At 44.7% G+C, this 20,259-nt stretch overlaps 2 protein-coding genes across 5 annotated transcripts in view; one reads left to right on the forward strand and one right to left on the reverse strand.

Annotated features, from left to right (window-relative positions):
• Positions 1–2,755, forward strand: part of Pi4ka (phosphatidylinositol 4-kinase alpha) — a 128,125-nt gene extending 125,370 nt beyond the window's left edge. The window contains exons 53-55 of the mRNA XM_046421098.2: positions 465–554; positions 1,101–1,184; positions 2,274–2,755. Coding sequence (XP_046277054.1) covers positions 465–554; positions 1,101–1,184; positions 2,274–2,325 — 226 coding nt within the window. The 3' untranslated portion in view covers positions 2,326–2,755. The remainder of the gene's footprint in view (positions 1–464; positions 555–1,100; positions 1,185–2,273) is intronic.
• Positions 2,756–2,759: 4 nt separating this feature from the next.
• On the reverse strand, positions 2,760–19,221 carry Tmem191c (transmembrane protein 191C). Of its 4 annotated transcripts, none has more exons than XM_046421321.2 (11): positions 15,215–19,221; positions 14,809–14,932; positions 14,658–14,708; positions 14,421–14,504; positions 14,204–14,260; positions 14,022–14,081; positions 13,820–13,884; positions 13,664–13,736; positions 13,493–13,533; positions 10,626–10,695; positions 2,760–6,973 (listed from the first exon to the last, which is right to left on the reverse strand). In XM_046421321.2, exons 1-11 carry the CDS (start codon positions 15,367–15,369, stop codon positions 6,950–6,952), a joined length of 804 nt encoding a protein of 267 aa, XP_046277277.1. In that variant the 5' UTR covers positions 15,370–19,221; the 3' UTR covers positions 2,760–6,949. The 4 variants fall into 4 exon arrangements, with proteins under 4 accessions (XP_046277277.1, XP_058427746.1, XP_058427748.1 ...); XM_058571763.1 differs by lacking the exon at positions 2,760–6,973 and adding an exon at positions 7,352–7,683 and having other exon boundaries at positions 15,215–19,219; XM_046421319.2 differs by lacking the exon at positions 2,760–6,973 and adding an exon at positions 7,605–7,683 and having other exon boundaries at positions 10,626–13,411; positions 15,215–19,217.
• Positions 19,222–20,259: the final 1,038 nt, after the last annotated feature.

Raw genomic sequence — 20,259 nt, forward strand, 5'->3', positions numbered from 1 at the left:
TTAGGCTTCCCCCTTAGGGCATCTTACCTACCCTTTAACAATTGCCTGAGCACCTACCATCCCACAAACTGCATGCTGGAGACTGGTATTGTCTGGTTTCACATGGTATGTCGCTTGGCCAAGTCCACATAACATGTGTGATAACATCTAGACTCTAACCCCTCAGTACCTCCTGCCCTGCAGGACAAGGGAGGATCAGATTATCTTTGAAACCATGGCTAGAGGCCTCACATGGTCTGGACAGGGTGGGACCACTCAACCATCCTAGGGTGTGTGTGAACAACCCAGTCCAGGGATGTGCCAGCTGGGGAGCAGCAAGTTGCATGTGAAGGGGCTGCCATAGAAGGAAAGGTGCAGTGGGAATCCAGAGGGACCTGTTGGGGACAGCCATGCCACAGGACTATAGGCAGGGCCACCTGCTCAGGCTGACTTTTGTCTACCCTACAATCCCCATCTCTCCACAGGCCTTATATGGACGCAGTTGTCTCTCTTGTCACTCTCATGTTGGACACGGGTCTGCCCTGTTTCCGTGGCCAGACAATCAAGCTCTTGAAGTAGGTTCCTTAACAGACACACAGACCATCTGGGGGACAGTTGTCCATTGGCATAGGCTCTACCCACGGGATCCTGTTATGTGATTGTAATTGTGATTATCATTTCCTTGCAACTCCAGAGCAGACAGGGTTCCTGGGTGAAACTGTCATCAGATCATATTTGCAGAACAACCCAGCTTCTGCTGGCCACATGAGGTCACATGCAGGCATCCTTTAGTTTCTCGATGTTGCTGACCTGACCCTAAGCCCTGGGACTGTAGCAGCTTAGCTGCCCCATGCTTAGTCCTCCCCATCCATGGGACCACTTAGGCCTAGAAGCTGAAGGGACAGGGACAAGCCCATACTAGGCCACATATACCCTCAGCACTATTCCCAGATTCTGGAACATGGATTCTAGAGGGTACATATCCAGGGCATGGCCTTCAACTAAACAGATTTGCACAGATGACACAATTCATTCCACAGGCAGAACCACTTCACACTGGAGGCAGGGTTAGGAAGGGAGCTATAGCAGCCAACAGCAACACCCTTTGGTCTTTCTCCCAGGCATAGATTTAGCCCCAACATGACTGAGCGAGAGGCTGCAAATTTCATCATGAAAGTCATCCAGAGCTGCTTCCTCAGTAACAGGCAAGTCACTACCTGCCCATGGTCACAGGGGGGCCAGGGCCAGGCCTAGATCAGGTGACAATGAGCCTGTATTCCCACAGGTCTCTTGTGGGGAGACCTGTGATTACTTGATTGTAATGGGAACTCTCAAGGAGTAATGGGTGCTGATTCAGGGAGGCTTGGGAATGCTGAGGAGAACACCTGGCAGAGGTTGAAGGCAGGACTTATAGGGTTGTTGAACTTCAGGCACACAGGGCCAAGAGGAGCAGGAAGGGAGCTCCAGATGGTTTGGACACCTTGTGCAGGTGCTGTGTTAGCACTGATGGAAGGGGCAGGGTGGGGACAATTGTCACATATTGATGTGAGAGCCATGATGGGAGGTTGGGTGTAGGTGCTAAAGGCAGAGCCCAGGCTGAGGGGTGAGAGTCAGAGGTGACTTTGAAGTGTCCACTCTGAACAGAGAGAAGGTGGTTTGAGCAATTAGGTGATTGCTAATCCACAGAGGGGGGTCTCTTAAAGATGGGGATGACAGGAGGCTGGGGTGCCTAGTTGCATGGTGAGTCACTCTATACCAAAGCAGGCAGAGAACCAGGGTATAGCCATCTAATCAGGAAACTGCTGGTTGAGCCTGAGAGGAAGATGTAGAGAACCCACCCAGAAAGCCCACAGGGTCTGGTGCCCTAACAGGCAAAAAGAAAGAGGCCTGAAGAACACGGCAGAGAAATGGGAGGTAGCTCAAGATGGATGTTGGGAGCACCCAAGTATTGTCAAATGGCATTTCTATGAAAGCAGTTTGTGGAACAGAATAAAGAGGATCTAAGGTGAAATAAGACAAGCATGTGCTGAGAGTGCGGAGCAGGCTGGGAATAGAAAGAGGGAGGACTATGCCTCCCAAATCAGGGAATGACAGGCCATGGGGCTGAGGTGGTGGCATCTGTACACCTGAGCCTGTTTTAGAGTCTGCTGCCAGCATATTCACACATTCCAAGTTGCTGGGTTGAGCAGGAAGAAGGGTTTAGCAGGTAGGGAGGACTCCCCAGGGGTGAGGGGGTGCCCTGACTGAGCAGCCTCCTTATAGCCTCCCTTTACTCTCTTGCTTTGACCTTCTAGGAGCCGGACCTATGACATGATCCAGTACTATCAGAATGACATCCCTTATTAAGGAGTGGCCCTCCGAAGCCCAGCCCTCTGCCCTGTGTGGCCCTTCCCAAAAGCCACCCCACAATCATGGAGCATGAGAGCATTTCTGCCCCCAGCTGTCCCTCAAGAAGCTCCCACACTAAGGTCAAAATGGGTGAGCTACTGTTGGCCCTGCCATTTCACCCAGCAGCGTGTTTTATAGGAAAAAGAACTGAAGCCCTAGAACCTGGCAACTGCTCCTTCCTTAGGCATGGCCCCATGTGACAATGCTTGGTGATGCCAGAGAGACTGAGATGACAATCATCTGATGGTGCTGTCTGTGCACAGGTGTGAATCTTTTGTTTGCACTGGATACATTCCCTACCTGTCTTATTACATAGGTACATGAGGTACATGAAGTATTTTCTTGTGTATAAAAAAATTATATGCAACTTAAGATTGAACAAAATAAAAATCCCAAAAAAATGCTGTGTTGGAATTTTATTTTTGCAGTACTGGGAATTGAGCTAAGGGCACTCCACCACTGAGCTACATCCCCAGCCCTTTTTATTTACAAAGTTTTGGTGAGGCTGGTCTCAAACAGGATATTCCTGCCTCAGCCTCCTGAGTCTCTGAAATTACAGGTGAGCACCACTGTGCCTGGTTTGACTGATGAGTTTATCAGTGTGTCCTAGCTTTGCTTCTGAAGGGGGAAGGCTCAGTGTTACCTGCTTTTCCTCCTTGTGTCCTTTATAGAGGGGAAAGACCCTCCTGCTCGGGAATTGCCCTCATGGGACTTTCGCAGGTTGCTGGCCCAGACACACCAGTTATGGCTTAAGCCTCACACAAATGCCAAAAATAACATTGTATTATCCTCAACTGATTCCTGCCAGCTTCAGAGCCATCTGTCTCTCTCAGGACTGCCAAGGAGGTTACCCCACTTGTTTTTGTCCTAAGCGCAAGCTTCATTCATTTGCATTTGCTCTAGTCATTCCCATGATGGGCAATCACTTCTGCTGTCATCTCTCTCTTAGAGGTGCTGTGTTCTGGGACTGCAAAATTGTTGCTTGACTAGCTCCTAATAACTTTATCTATTCTAACCCATTATTTTCTCTATCTTAAGCAGGCAAGCAGACTAAGACAGGTGCAGTGAAATCCCAGTGGCTTGGGAGGTTGGGACAGGAGGATCCCAAGTTCAAAGCCAGCCTCAGCAACTTAGCAAGGACTTAAGCAACTTAACAAAATCCTGTCTCAAAATAAAAAGGGCTGAGGATGTGGCTCAGTGGCTAAGCACCACTGTGTGGTTCAATCTCTGGTAGAAAAAAAAAGAATCGAAGCCAGAAAATAATTTTTTTTTCATTCAAAATATTGGCTAGGGCTGGGGCTGTAACTCAGTGGTAGAGCACCTGCCTCGCACGTGTGAGGCACTGGGTTCAATTATCAGCACCACATAAAAATAAATGAAGACATTGTGACCATCTATTACTAAAAATGAAAAATAAAGATTGGCTTAATAATGGGTAAAAGTAAAGATTGGCTTAATAATGGGTCAGAGGTAAAGAGAAAACCAATCACCTGAAAGGGCAATGGAATTACTAAAATGATGAAATTACCACAGCATGAAGAATAAGAAAGGTGAACAAGAAGTTCCTATCAACTTAGAATTGCCAGAGTTGATGAAGAATCAATACTCAGCTTCAGGTAGCAGTTGAAGCCTGAACAATATATGTAAAAGTATAAATAAGAAATTAATGTGTAAGTTAAAACAAGGTTTTAAAAATATTGGAGTGTAGATTGTTCAGTGGTAGAACACTTGCCTAGCATGTGCAAAGCCCTGAGTTACATCCCCAGCACCAGAAATTTTTTAAAAAATGCTAATAATTAAATTAGGGCTGGGCCTGTAGCTCACTGGGTTCAGTCCTTAGCGCCACATAAAATAAATAGGGGCTAGGGTTGAAACTGAAGTAGAAGGATCTTGCCTATCCTAGGCAATTTAGCAAGATGATGTCTTAGCAACTTAGATGTCTCAAAAGTATATATTAACCCAAAGAAGGTAGAAAAAGAACAAAAAATAACATGTTGGGCTGCTGCAGATGTAGCTTCATGGTAAGAGTGCTTGCCTAGGATGTGCAAAGCCATGGGTCCATGGGTTCAATCTCCAGTACCACACAAAAAAAAAAAAGTCGGTGAGATATAGAGAAATCTTACAATTATAGACTTAAATCCAGCTATATCAATAATTATATTAAATAATGGACTAATCACTCCACTTGGGCTAGAGTTGTAGCTCCATGGTAGAGCACTTCCTAGCACATGTGAGGTACTAGGTTCGAACCTCAACACATTGGGTATTATGTCCATCTAACAACTAAAAATATTAGGAAAAAAAAAAGACTCTTATTAGCTGACTAATAGGTTTTTGTGTGTGTATGTGAGATCAAACCCAGGGCCTCCCACATGCTACACAACTGCTGTATCCCTCAACTCTTTTTTTTTTTTAATATTTATTTTTTAGTTGTAGTTGAACACATCATCTTTATGTTTATGTGGTGCTAAGGATCGAACTCGGCCTTGCACATTCGAGGCAAGCACTCTACCACTGAGCCCCAACCCCAGCCCCACAACTCTTTTTGGTATGGAGGATTAAATGTAGAGGTGCTTAACCACTGAGCCACACCCCCAGCACTTTTTATATTTTGAGACAGTTTCTCACTAAGTTGCTGAGTGCCTCTCTGAATTACTGAGACTGGCCTGGTATTCTCCTACATCAGATTCCTAAGTCACTGGATTACATCATCATCCCCATCTCTTAAAGGTGGAATTTGTTTTTTTTTATTGGTTGTTTTTAGGTGTGTGTGCGTGGGGGGGGGGGTGCTGGGGATTGAATCCAGGGCCTTGTGCTACCAACTGAGCTAGCCCTAGCTTCCACATATCAGTGAAAATATTTGACCTTTGGCTTTTGGGGACTGGCTCATTTCACTTAGCATAATAGTCTCCAGATCCATCCATCTACTGGCAAATATCATGAAGTCATTCTTCTTAATGGTTGAGTAAAATACTCCATTGTGTCCACTTTCTTTATCCATCCATCTGTTGAAGGGCACCTAGCTTGGTTCTAATAGCTTAGCTATTGTGAATTGAACTGCTATAAACATTGATGTGGCTGCATCACTGTAGTATGTTGATTTTAAATCCTTTGGATGTATACTGAAGAGTAGGTTAGGTGAGTCAAATAGTGGCTCCATCCTAGTTTTTTTAAGAATCTCCATACTGCTTTCCAGAATGGTTGCACCAATTTGCAGTCCCACCAGCAATGTATGGGTGCACCTTTTTCCCCACATCCTCACCAACATTTATTGTTACTTATATTCTTGATAATTGCTAAAGTTAAAATGTTGAAAGATGTGCCCCCTAGATGAAACTGAGGTATAAGCCAGGGGTGGTGGCACACACCTGTAGTCCCAGCTACTCAAAAGGCTGAAGCAGGAGGATCACAGTTTAAGGTCAGTCTGAGCAACTTAGTGAGTTCCTGTCTCAAAACACAGAGACTGGAGATGTAGCTAAGTGGTAGAGAGAACTCACCTAGAACAAGCAAGGCTCAGAGTTGAATTCCCAGCACCCAAAATGAAAAAAAAAAAAAAAAAAGAGAGAGAGAGAGATAAATGTACCTGTGAGGGCTGGGGATATAGCTCAGTTGGTAGAGTGCTTGTCTGTCTTGTGTGCACAAGGCCCTGGGTTCAATCCCCAGCACCACCAAAAAAAAAAATAAACATAAAAAGTACCTGCTGTTGCCACTTTTTTTCAAGTTTGTATAGAAACCCCTAACCAGTTCAGTTAGGCAATACAAAGAAATCGGTTAAGAATTTGGGCGGGGGGGGGGCTGGGGATGTGGCTCAAGCGGTAGCGCGCTCGCCTGCATGCGTGGGGCCCGGGTTCGATCCTTAGCACCACATACAAAGATGTGCCCACCGAAAACTAAAAAATATTCTCTCTCCTCTCTCTCTCTCTCTCTCTTTCTTTAAAAAAAAAAAAAAAAGAATTTGGGGGCTGAGCTGGGTGAGCTGGCTCATACCTGTAATCCCAGCAACTCAGGAGTCTGAAAGGAGGATTGCAAGTTTGAAGATAGCCTCAGCAAGTAAGTGAGGCACTGTCTCAAAATAAAAAGGGCTGGGGACTTAGCTAAGTGGTAAAGCACCCCTGGGTTCATTTTTTATTTTTTTTTAACATGGGAGACTAGGGTTCAGTACAGTGATCCCAGCACTGCAATTTTTTTTTTTTGAGAAATTTGTTTAATAAGACTTTGATATGGGAAACTTCAGAATTGAAGATGGAAAGATCCAAGGGAAATTATTTATGCAAGACTAGATGAAGAGTGAACAGCTGTGTAGAAATGTGATATAGCAGACTGAAGGGAGAAACCCAGTAAGGCCAATCCACATTCTTTTTGATCTTTGCCTGATATTCCATCCTCCCAGGTATGGAGTGGTAATCTTCTGGAATGAGGGTCTTATGGCCTACTGCAATTTTTTATAGTATCATATAGACAAGGAATAATTAACAAAATACATATGTAATCTTTGCCAGACATAGTGATATGCACCTGTAGTCTCAACTTCTCAGAACACTGAGATAGAAGAATTTCTTGGGCCCAGAAGTTCAAGGCCAGACTAGGCAACATAGCAAGGCCCCATCTAAAAAAAAAAAAAAAAAAAATAGTAGATAGGTAGAAATAAAGCTTATCCAGAAATAATATTTATGTACATGAAAATCCAAAATTAAGGGGCTGGGGCTGGGGCTCAGTGGTAGAGTGCTTGCCTAGAACGTGTGAGGCACTGGGTTTGATCCTTAGCACCACATAAAAATAAATAAGATAAAGTTGTTGTGTCTATATATAACTAAAAAATAAAATAAAAATCCAAAATTAATATCTATAGTCAATTTTTTAAGATGCAGGTCAATATATAAAACAATTTTGTGGGTATGATTGCATCCAAAACCATCAGACACTAAGAAATAATGAAAGATTCATAAGAAAAAAACTAAATGTTGAAAGAAGAGCTAAACAGTAATAGGTATGTTCATGGATTGGAAGATTTAATGTTATGTTCATTCTCTTCAGATTGACGTGTTTTGCTGAAAATACCAATCAAAATCTCCAAGTTTTATATTAGAAATTGACAAGCAGATTAAAAACATATGAGAATACAAAGGGCAAAACAGCTATTTCAATATTGAAGAACAATAAATCTAGCTATCAAGACTTATTAGGACAAATAAAAATTTAGAAATATATTAAAAGGGGCTGGGGATGTGGCTCAAGTGGTAGCGTGCTCGCTTGGCATACGTGCGGCCTGGGTTCGATCCTCAGCACCACATACAAAGATGTTGTGTCCGCCGAAAACTGAAAAATAAATATTAAAAAATTCTCTCTCTCTCTCTCTCTCTCTCTCTCTCTCTCTATCTATCTATCTATCTATCTCTATCTCTATCTATCTTTAAAATATATATATTAAAAGAGCTGGGATTATGGCTCAGTATTTATATATGACTTACTAAGCTATACTAATCAAGTCATTTCAGACTATTGGTACAAGGAAAGACAAAATAGTGTAAGAGAATATATTTGACTCTCAAAACCAGAGTCAAATATAGTAGAGATGACACATTATTAGACATAAAATTTATAACTATAACAGAGATGCTAAGGGCTTCAGTGGATGCACACAGCATGCAAGAACAGATGACCAACGTAAACAGAGGTGGAAATCCTAAGAAACAACAGAAATAAAGAATGCCTTCAATGGGCTTATTTGTAGACTGGACATGGATGAGGAGAGAATCTTGAGCTTGAGGATATCAAAAGACTGGTGGTATAGCTCAATGTTAAGAGTACTTATCTAGCATGAGGAAAACCTAGGTTCCATCCCCAGGAACAAAAAACAAACAACGACAACAACAAAAATACACATAATACTTAAGAACTATGGGACAGGGCTGGGGCTGTAGCTCAGTGGTAGAGCACTCGCCTAGCACATGTAAGGTCCTGGGTTCGATCCTCAACACCACATAAAAATTAATAAAACAAAGGTATTATGTCCAACTACAACTAAAAAATAAATATTAAAAAAAGAACTATGGGACAATTATAAATGCCACATACTCATAATGGGAATACCAACCAGAAGAATTAAGAATGAAAGGAACAAGGCCAGGGTCCTAGCTCAGTGGTAGAGCATTTGCCCAGCATGTGAGAGGTACTGGGTTTGAGTCTAAGTACCACATATAAATAAAGGTCCATTGACAACTAAAAAAATTTTTTTTAATTAAAGGAATAGGAGCAATATTTGAATAGTAGGATTCCCCCCAAATTACTGTCAACACCAAACCACAGATCCAAGATGCTCAGAGAACACTATGCTGGATAAATGCCAAAAATAATATAACTAGGCAATATATTCACACAAGGAAATCAAAGACAGACAAATCTCAAGCCATAGGAGTTAAAAAAAAAAAAAAAAAAAAAACCTAAAGAGGAGCAAAGATAAGAATTATATCCAGCTTCTTGGGCTGGGGATGTGGCTCAAGCGGTAGCATGCTCGCCTGGCATGCATGCGGCCTGGGTTCGATCCTCAGCACCACATACAAACAAAAGATGTTGTGTCCACCGAAAACTAAAAAATAAATAAATATCAAAATTCTCCCTCCCCCTCCCTCCTTCCCTCCCTCCCTTTCTCTCTCTCTTAAAAAAAAATTATCCAGCTTCTCTTCATAAATCAAGAAAGTAAAAAGAGAGGGGCTGGGGATGTGGCTCAAGTGGTGGCACACTCGCCTAGCATGCGTGAGGCACTGGGTTCAATTCTCAGCACCACATAAAAACAAAATATATTGTGTCCAACTAAAAAAAGAAAGAAAGAAAGTAAAAAGAGAATGAGGTGACTTGTTTAAAATGTTGGGAGAGGGGCTGGGGCTATGGCTCAGCAGTAGCACACTTGCCTGGCATGTGTGATGCACTGGGTTCGATTCTCAGCACCACATATAAATAAAATAAGGGCCTATGAACAACTAAAAAAAAAATTTAAAAAAAAAAGAAATCTTTGATACTTAAAAAAAATGTTGGGAGAAAAACCTACCAATCTAGAATTATGTATCCTGAAAAATTATCCTTCAAAAGTGAAGAAGCTGGGACAATGGTGCATGCCTATAATCCCAGTGACTTAGGAAGACGAAGCAGGATCAAAAGTTGAAGAACAGTCTGAACATTTTAGCAAGACCCTGTCTCAAAAATTAAAACGGGATGGGAATGTAGCTCAGTGGTAAAGCATCCCTGGGATGTGGGGAGGGAAGAAGAAAGAGCATTAAAGAATAAGTGAAGGGGGCTGTGGTTGTGGTTCAGCAGTACAGCTCTCACCTAGCACTTCAAGGTGCTGGGTTTGGTCCTCAGAACCACATAAAAAATAAATAAAGACATTGTGTCCAACTACAACTAAAAAATAAAAAGAAAAAAAAAGAATAAGTGAAAGTAAAAGAAGCTTATTTTACATATTAATCGATCTAATAGATAAGAACCTGATCAAAATAATAGTAGTACAACAATGTGTTCAATTATGATTTACATAAAAGTAGAAGACATGACAACAATGATACAAGGGATGAGTACAGGAATTAAGATTATTCGATCATAGGGTATCTGCACAAACCTTTGATTTTTTAAATTGTTTTAGTTTTTGTCTTTTGTGGTTCTGAGGATTGAACTCAGAGTCTTGGAGCTGCTAGGCTAGCGCCCTACCACTGAGCTACACCCTAGCCTGCACTATCCATTAAGACTCTGGCTTAAAATTTAAAATAAGGGCTGGAGTTGTGGCTCAGTGGTAGAGTGCTTCCCTTGCATGCACAAGGCACTGAGTTTGATCCCCAGAACCACATAAAAAAAACACTAAATAAACAAAATAAAGGTATCGTGTCCATCTACAACTAAAAACAGTCTTAAAGAATTTAAGGCTGGGGGCTGGGGATGTGGCTCAAGCGGTAGCGCGCTCGCCTGGCATGCGTGTGACCCGGGTTCGATCCTCAGCACCACATACAGACAAAGATGTTGTGTCCGCCAAAAATTAAAAAAAAATAAATATTAAAAATTCTCTCTCTCTCTCTCTCTCTTTCTCTCTCAAAAAAAAAAAAATTTAAGGCTGGAGATGAAGCTCAGTGATAAAGTACCCCAGGGTTCAATCCCTATACCAAAAATTAATTAATTAAAAGTATAATTGATATGCTAGGTAAGGAGAAGAACAGAATAATAAAATGTTTGATTAAGGGCTGGGGATGTGGCTCAAGTGGTAGCGCGCTCACCTGGCATGCGTGCGGCCCGGGTTCGATCCTCAGCACCACATACAAACAAAGATGTTGTGTCCGCCAATAACTAAAAGAAATAAATATTTTAAAAAAAAATGTTTGATTAAAAGCACAAAAGATGGGGCTGGGGTTGTGGCTCAGTGGTAGAGTGCCTGCCTAGCAAGCATGAGGCACTGGGTTCCATCCCCACCACCACATAAATATAAAATAAAGATATTGTGTCCACCTAAAACTAAAAAATAATTATTAAAAATATTTTTAAAAATAAAAACACAAAAAAAGATACAAAAAAAATGAAAAAAAATTAAAAAATAAATAAAAGCACAAAAGGCAAAAAAGTGGAATACAGAATACAAAAATAAAAACAGTAAACAAACAACCCAATCAATAAATGGGCTAAGGAGCTGAACAGACACTTCTCAGAAGAACATATACATTCAATCAACAAATTATATAAAGAAATGTTCAACATCTCTAGCAATTAGAAAGATGCGAATCAAAACTACTCTAAGATTTATCTCATGCCAATCAGAATGGCAGTTATCAAGAATACAAATAACAAATGTACGCGAGGATGTAGGGGAAAAGGCACACTCATACATTGCTGGTGGGACTGCAAATTGGTGCAACCAATCTGGAAAGCAGTATAGAGATTCCTTAGAAAACTTGAAATGGAACCACCATTTGACCCACTATCTCACTCCTCACCCAAAGGATTTAAATCAGTATGCAGCCACATCAATGTTTATCACAACTCAATTCACAATAACTAAACTGTGGAAGCAACCTAGATGCCCTTCAATAGATGAATGGATAAAGAAACTGTGGTGTTACTCAGCATTAAAAAAGAATAAAATTATGGCATTTTCAGATAAATGGATGGAGTTGGAGAATACCATGCTAAGTGAATTAAGCCAATCACAAAAAACCAAAGGGTGGATGTTCTCTCTAATAAGTAGATGCTGACCTACAAGGAGGGGGGGAATGGGAAAAATGGAGGAACTTTGGCAAAAGGGAGGGAGGAGTGAAGGGGGGGCATGAGGGCAAGAAAGATGGTGGAATGAGATGGACATCATTACCCTAGGTACATGTATGACTACACATATGGTGCCACCCTATATGGTGTACAATCAGAGAAATGAAAAGTTGTGCTGCGATTGTATACAATGAATCAAAATATATTCTGCTGTCATATATACCTAATTAAATAAATTTTTAAAAATAAGAACAGTAAAAAATATAATATCTCATAAATGCACCTATATCAATAATCACTTTAAACATCCCAGTCTGAGCACATCATTAAAATATTTAGAAGAGGGGCTGGGGTTGTGGCTCAGTGTTAAAGCACTTGTCTGGCAAGTGTGAGGCACTGGGTTCAATCCTCAGCACCACATTAAAAAGTAAAACAAAGGTATATTGTTCTCATCTACAATTAAAAGAAAATAATAATTTAGAAGAAGTCAGGGTGTGGTGGCTCCAGACCTGTAGTCACTGCTACTCCAGAGACTGAAGAGGGTGGATCAAGCACCCAATAGTTCAAGGCCAGCCTGGCAACAGAACAACACCCTGTCCGCCCCCCCACAAAAGAAGAAAATATGAGAATGTCTTTATGATTTCCAGACAAGAATGGTTACTTAGAACTCAAAGCACAATTCTTAAATTTGGAACATAGGGTTCCATCAACAAATTTAACAACAAAGCCTTAAGAATAACTACAAATTAATTAAAAAACTTTTTTTTTTTTTTTGTACTAGGGATTGAACTCATGGGTACTTGACCACTGAGCCACATCCCCAGCCCTATTTTGTATTTTATTTAGAGATAGGGTCTCACTGAGTTGCTTAGCACCTCGCTTTTGCTGAAGCTGGCTTTGAATTTGCAATCCTACCTCAGTCTTCAGAGCCGCTGCGCCCAGCAAGAAAATATTTTTAAAGGTTATTGCAAGAAAGTATATGTGTACAGGAGTTACATTAAACAATTTCACTGCTAAAATAACAAAACTTGACAAAATAGAAATGGCTTATTTCCACTAATAATATTTCTCACAAATAAAAAAGAAATTCCACAGGAAACCGGCAGTCTGAGTACGCACTAGTAGCTATGCCCAGGGCAAAGAAAGCAAAGCTGCCACAGGAAGGAACACTGCCACCAGGATGGGGCTCCTACCCAGAGAGAACCAAAGGATGCTACGGGGACCTAAATAACTACTAGCAGTGGATCCAAAGGAATCACAGACCTCCATGGAAAAAAAAAAAAAAATCTGACCGACCAGCGCCTCCTCCTAATCCCTTAGGCCCAGGCAAATTCACTAATAAGTTGCGGACCAACTTCGGACTTGGCTAGTGAGTGCAGCAACTGAGGCTGTGGAGAAGGCCAACCCAAGGCCTGGCTCCCGGAGCTCCTTCCTGGATGCAGGCCCTCCTGGTAGAACCGTTGTCTTCTGAGCTGAAGTGCCAGGGTGGGTCGCTAGTGGGTGGGGGGGACATGAGCCTCATGCCCCGGGTATCTCCCCTCAGGCGCCCCAGAAATCACACGAGAGACTAAGGTGCAGGCGGCCCCGGCCAGCGTGATGGCTCTAAGCAGGCAGCAGCCCGCGCACGCGCAACTCCAATAGTGGGGACAGCGTGTAGCGCAGGCGGCGAAAGGCAGCATCCGAGCTGAGGTGCGGGAGGCCCTGGTGGATGGCGTCCTGCTTCACCAGCAACACATAGAGCAGCGGCAGTGCCAGGAAGCCAAGCGGGAGCAACAGCAACATCTGCAGCGCACCGAGCGCCCACAGCCTGTGGACCGACAAATGGTCAGATGAGTGGTGGCTGGAGAGGGAACTCAAAAGGAGAACCCACTTCCCTCACCGGGCTCACCTGATGCCTCCAGCCCCTGCGCCGCCCAACAGCCGCTTCTCCTGAAGGAAAAGGGAGCCGTGTCCCTCAATGCAGGATTAGGGGCACTGCGCTAGCCAGATCTCTCCCGGAGGGGCAGGGGGGTGGCGGGAGTGTCCCAGCTCCAGCCCACCAGCCCGGGCCCACGCTCACACAGTCGGCCCTGGCCACCTCCTCCATCAGCGAGCCAGAGCAGTCCTGCACCCGGCGAAGCTGAGAGTCCCACCTGAGGGTGACAGGCACGGAGACAGGCAATCTGTTTTAGCGCCACAACCACCCCTACTCATTTAACCGTACTAACTCCCTTACGGTTCTGGGCCGCCCCGCGAGGTGTCCAGCGCAGCCGCCGCCTCCATCACCTTCCCCTGCAGCTCCTGGAGGGGATGGGAGTGAGGATTCAGGGCTGGGGGAGGAAGCCTCCTGGTGCTGGCTGCCCCAGGTCTGGGAAAGGTGGGTTGGAGGCCGCAGTAGAGTCAGAGGTGACTGGCTCTCAGAGCCGAGGGAGCCGCACCTGAAGGACTCCACTCTGCTCCTGGAAGCTGGCCCAGGCCTCCTCGGTCCGCTGCGCACCCTAGGGTACAACAGTCTTAATTAGACTCGAAAGGACACACCCCTCCCACCCTTCCGAACAGGCCCAGGCTCTATGGACACCTAAAGCTGACCCTCCCACCAAATTGCGGGCTCCTCTCATACCTGCCATAAGTCCTCCGCCTGCGTGGCGTACTTGGCCTCCACCACTTCCAGCTGTTTCTTTGGGAGCATTCAAGAACTGTCAGATGTCGGGGCACACCATGCACCCGCAGTGCCTCAAGACCCGCTCTGGGCCTCAGGGTCCGCCCCTCGCTCTACTACGGCCCCGCCCACGTTTCCGCTCCGCCCCTGTCGGGCGCTAGGGGTTCAGTCCAAGTACCTGCAGTGTCAGCAGTTGCGTCCCGAGTTGCTGCTGCTGCTCCGCGCGCTGCTGATTCCGTTGTTCCCCTCCGTAGTAAAAGAGCTGGGGGCGGGGCTTGTGAGGGCGGGATTTACGGGGCCTCTAGAGGCGGGGGTACTTTGGGGGGGCAGAGACTGGGAGGCAACAGCGGCAGGTACCAGAGCGGGACATTCGAGTAGAACCAAGACTGGAGGCCAACCCATTCCCTGCACATACCTGACTTGACAGCTCCTCCCACTGCTCCTGCAACTGTTGATTGTGTTGCTCCTATGAAAAGGGTTGAGGGGGCAGTCCAGGTTTCTCCTTTAGCCCCGCCTCATTCTGGCCCCCGCCCCTCCGGCTCCGCTCCTTGGGGCACCCCTCCAACCAGGTCCAATTTGTGCCGCTCCGCCGCCTCCAGCAGTTCAAGCGTCCTCTCCGCACGCTCTCGCGCCGCCTCGCGCGCTTCCCCTCTTAGAGCCCCGGCCGCCTGGCTCCGCCTCCGTTGCAGACTGCAGAGAGAAACTGAGGCAGGTGCTTCGGCGGGGGGTTGGGGAGCTCAGGATTCTGCGGCCCCCACCGTACGGAGAAGTGACCAGCTGAAGGTCAAGGTCAAAGAAGCCCTCGCCCAGTCCCTGGCATGCCAGACTTCAACCTCCCTTCGGGCTCCCTGGGTGAATAACCCCGCCCGACGACTGGAGCGGAGGTGCGGACTGGGCAAATCAGCCACTCTTGAAACTCGCCGCCTCTCAGGAGGGGCCCGCCCGCCGGCTCAAGCAGCCCTCTCAGGGCACCTGCGCTCGCGCTCGCGCAGTTCCTGTAGGCGCCCGGTGAGGCTCTCGCTCTCGGCCTCGAGACCGCGCACCAACTCCTCCAGCTCCTGCTTCCGCATGCGGCCATCTCGGTTATCTTTCTGGAGCTGCAGTAACTGCTCCTGCGGCTCGGCCATGGTTCCCCCAGCTCTGCCTCGACTCCAGCGACCTAGGGGACCCGCCCTGCAGCCAGCGTCATAATGGGCAGCAGGGGGCGCCCGAGCTCAGCATCACCAAGAGGTGAAGCAGGATCACACTTGTTTCATCGTCTATAAAAATATTATCCAAAACAACAATCCAATCAATAAAAAGTTAATAAAATACTAATGAAAGGTTAACAAAAGACTAATACCTAATCTCCTTTAGCCCCGGCAATTTGAAACAAGATTTGTTTCCCAACATTGCAAATGAAACCTGCCAACTGATCAATCTCCTGTGGAAAAGACTGCAAATGTATCTCAGGATCCATAAATAAGTTCGCTATCTTTTAACCCAACGATTCCACTCCTGAGAATTTATCCCAGAAAGAAAAAAATTGTTAAAAACGCTCTATGCATTTAATGGTTCATTGAAGTGGTTACAGTCACCATCAAAAAGGAAACAACTGTGATTTAAAAGGATTCATTTGAATATTACATGGCATACATAGGGCTATGATGATATCTAGTGAAAAGCAGAATATGGAATGGGGTTGTGGCTCAGCGGTAGAGCACTCACCTAGCACGTGCGAGGCGTTGGATTCAATCCTCAGCACCACATAAAAATAAAATAAAGGGTAAAAAAAAAAAGTAGAATATATTATTAACATTTATTTTGAAATAAACATTATAAGATTCCTGGGCAAGATCTAGAAACAAACAAGGGAAAGAAACTATTTCATTGTGAGACTAAATTTTTTTTTTTTTTAGAGAGAGAATTTTTTAATATTTATTTTTTTGTTTTCGGCGGACGCAACATCTTTATTTGTATGTGGTGCTGAGGATTGAACCCGGGCCGCACGCATGCCAGGCGAGCACTCTACCGCTTGAGCCACATCCCCAGCCCATGAGACTAAATTTTTAAAATCTGCCTTTATTTGGTCAATTTCAATTATGAATAATATGGCTCTTGTTTAAACAACTAACTTATGGGGATTGTTTTATTTTCGGCAAGAAGTCTGTTACATGGCAAAGAATTACTAGATATTCAGCTTATTAGCAAAGAATTACTAGTTACGATGGTACCCATATGAATGTGACACAATGCAGCAACCAGCTGACTTGTGTGGGGTAAGTATGGCTTTACATGGGTTAATCTTGCAATCTCTTAAGTTGGAATCAGTCCCTTAGAAGTCAAAGGTAGGGTGGAGGCTGTATCAGGTCAGGGAAATTCTGTATCTCACTAAGCACATGATGTCTTCCTTTCTTTCTCCCTTGCCTACACCCAAACTCTTTTTATTTTGAGACAGTCTCCTTAAATTACTCACAATTTGCAATCCTCCTAACTCAACCTCCCAGATAGCAAGGGATTATAGGCATATACCACAAAGTCTGGCTAAAAATTTATTGTGTAGCTGTTTTGCGTGTTAGGGATTGAACTCAGGAATGTTCAACCTCTGAGCTACATCCTCAGCTCTTTTTATTTTTTACTTTGAGACAGGGTCTTCTTAAGTTACCAAGGTGGGCCTCAAACTTGCATCCTTCTGACTCAGCCTCCTAAACCACTGGGATTACATATGTATGCCTCTGTACCCAGATAAAATCTGTATTCTTTTTTATTGATTGATTGATTGATGGGGAGAGGTTTGAACTCAGGGGCACTCAACCACTGAGCCATATCCCCAGCATTTTTTTGAATTTTATTTAGAGACAGGGTCTCAGTTGCGTAGTGTCTCGCTCTTGCTGAGGCTGGGCTTTGAACTTGCGATCCTCCTGCCTCAACCTCCTGAAGCGCTAGGATTACAGGGATGCGTCACTGCACCCATCCTAAAATTTCTATTTTCTAATGGCTACCATGATATACTTGTGTTATAGCATAGCGACCACTCCCCACCCACCACCATCACAATTTTATACTCTGAAATCTTAATCTCTAAGATTTAAACCTCAGAATGCCACTGTATTGGGGGGTCTTCCCAGAAATAATCAAGATAAAATGGGAAGGCTTACACTTGTAATCCCAGCAACTCAGGACACTGAGGCATGGGTATCTTAAGTTCAAGGACAGCCTGAGCAATTTAGTGACTCTGTCTAAAATAAAAAGAACTGGGGTGTAGTTCAGTGGTAAAATACTTGCCCAGCATGCATGAGGCTCTGAGTTCAATCCTAGCATCACAAAAAGAAGAAAAGATGGGTTCATTAGACTGGGCTCTAATCCAAAGTGACTGTAGTGCTTATAATAAAACAGAACTTGGGCACAGGCTCACACACAAAACAGTGTTCTGTGTTAAGACTGGAGTCTGCTATAGCAGCCAAGGATGTACCAGAAGCTGGGAGAGAGGCCTGGATCAGAGCCTCCCTAATAGCCTTCAAAGGGAGTGCAACCCAGCTGCCACCTTGTCCTGGACCTCCAGTTTCCAAAGCTGAGAGACAATGAATGTCTGTTGTTTGTGGAGTTTTATTACAGCAGCCCTAGGAAATAAATCCATTCACATTACACCGTTGTATCTGTCTATAAGGAGTCCAGCTGTGCACATAGTTTTCAGGTGGGGGGGGCGGTTACCACTCCACATATACAGAAAGGAATGAGATCTATGCACATGTCTTACAGCGGGAGGGCCCAATCACTCCATGGACCCCCTAATGGTGGCTTTGAGGAGAGCACTGGGGGCCATATTAGCATGGCCATGGAGGTCTGAGTCCAACAGGAGGATGTTAGGCCCACCTCTGATGCTTCACACCAGAGGCTAACCATGACATTAGTAGTTTCAAAAAGACACATCCAGGGAGCTGGGGATATAGCTCAGTTGGTAGAGTACTTCCCTCTCATGCACAAGGCCCTAGGTTCAATCCCCCACACCAAAAGAAAAAAAAAAAAAGACACATCTAGACTGGGGTTATGGCTTAGTGGCAGAGTACTTGCCTAGCACATGTGAGGCACCGGGTATGATCTTCAGCATCACATAAAAATAATTTTTAAAAAAGATAATCATATCCACCTACAAAAAAAAAAAGGACACATCTTTCCAGGGCAGCCATGGGTGCTGGTACTCCATGCTGTGGCCATAGAGATGGCAGGGACCATAGCACTGAGAGCCTGTGAGGCCAATTTCACCTGCCAGAAAGTTCAGGGTGCAGGCTGACAAAGGCACTGCGGGATGGTGATATTTAGATTGGCAGTTTGCCTCTAGCATCCCACATAATCACCTCTTCTATCAGGACTCCAGCCTGCACGTCCTCTTCCTGTGGTCTCAGCAGGTCTCCAGATCCTATCACTGGATAAGCATTTCGACCCCTTTTTACAGATGCAGAAACTGAGGCTCAGCATGAGAGGTATCTAGGCAGTGGCAGCAGAGGTGCCACCTGTCCCCTTATGAGTTACAAGTGAAAAGTTGGAAGTATCTAGCCATAAAGACAATGACATTGCCTTGGTCCCTGGGTTTACTTTTCTGCAGCTTGGGAGGAGTTATATGGGCAGGTGGGATTACCAAATGTGGGTGAAGTCCAGCTTCCTCCCCACTCATTCCCATTTCACCCCCACCCTGCATCTGGACCCTAAAATCTCAGCCTGTTGCTAATTATGCCTCTTGGGGAAATTTGGGCTGCATGACTGCCGGGAAGAGGCACAGGTGGCAGGAATCAAGGGAACAGAAAGCCTCTTGACCTTAGTAACTTAAAGATCCATGGGGAACTGTGGGGAACCCTACTCCCACCCTACCTACAAACCCCAACCATAGTCCAGTGGGCTAGTTCTGAAGCCCCAACTCTCCCAAACCCAGTGGCAGTGTTGCTTTCCCAACCTCTGTGCTTCAGTGATGCCGGATGTTGCTCCCTCTGCCAGAATCATCTGCCTCCACCCACCCACCCACCTGTGTCTGTTTTGGACCATTTCTGTTCTTTTTTTTTTTTTTTTTCAGGACTCAGTTTCAATATACTCCTTTCCATGAACATTTCTGGTTAGGAGCTGCCTCCTCCCTTCATGGCAAGGCCCGCTTCCTGGGCATTTCTCTGGGACACCAGTTGCTCTCAGGCACAGAACAGGAGTGAGAGTGGTCTGAATGACCATCCTGCACAGATTTTCTAAAGGTGTAATGAAGTCAGAATTACAGCTGATTATAAGCAGCCTAGTACCTGTGGGCATACCCCCTCCAACATTCATGAATAGTACTTTATAAATGTTTTTAACCATAGAAAAGCAGCCAGTTAGGGTGGTGGCATGCCTATAGTCCCAGCGACTAAGGAAGCTGGTAAGAGAGGATCACCTGAGCCCAGAACTTAGAGGCCAGCCTGAGCCAATTTCTGAGACCAGGTCTCAAACCAAACAAAACATTTAAAAAGCTGGGAGAATTTTAGGACAAGGGCTATAAATAAGTGGCACAATGCTTGCCTAGCACTACCCCATATTCCATCCTCAGCACAACAGAAAGAGAGAGAGCACATGAGTGCAAAAATGCACATTGGTGTGCTAGATTTTTTTTTTTTATGGTACTGGGAATCAAACCCAGAGGTACTCTGCCTCTGAGCTATATTTTAACCCTTTTTATTTTTTATTTTAAGACACCGTCTTGCTAAATTGCCTAGGCTGGCCTTAAACTTGGAATCCTCATTCTTCAGCCTACCAAGTAGCTGGTATTACAAGTGTGTGTAAGCAAGTACCTGGATTCCATAGCTGAGGGGTTCTTCCACAGGTGTCAGACACATCTATTCATCTCCCTACTTCAAAGGAAGCTGTGGGCTGGACATGGTTGTGTACACCTGTAATCCAGCAACTTGGGAGGCTGAGGCAGGAGAATCACAAAATCAAGGTCAGCCTCAGCAACTTAGCAAGGCCCAAAGCAACTTAGTGAGAACATGTCCCAAATTTTTTAAAAGGGGGCTGAGGCTACACAC

The sequence above is a fragment of the Marmota monax genome, unplaced genomic scaffold (genome assembly GCF_021218885.2).
Source record: "Marmota monax isolate L192 unplaced genomic scaffold, Marmota_monax_Labrador192_F-V1.1 WCK01_AAM20220418_F8-fsc00157, whole genome shotgun sequence".
Taxonomy (NCBI): Eukaryota; Metazoa; Chordata; class Mammalia; order Rodentia; family Sciuridae; genus Marmota; species Marmota monax.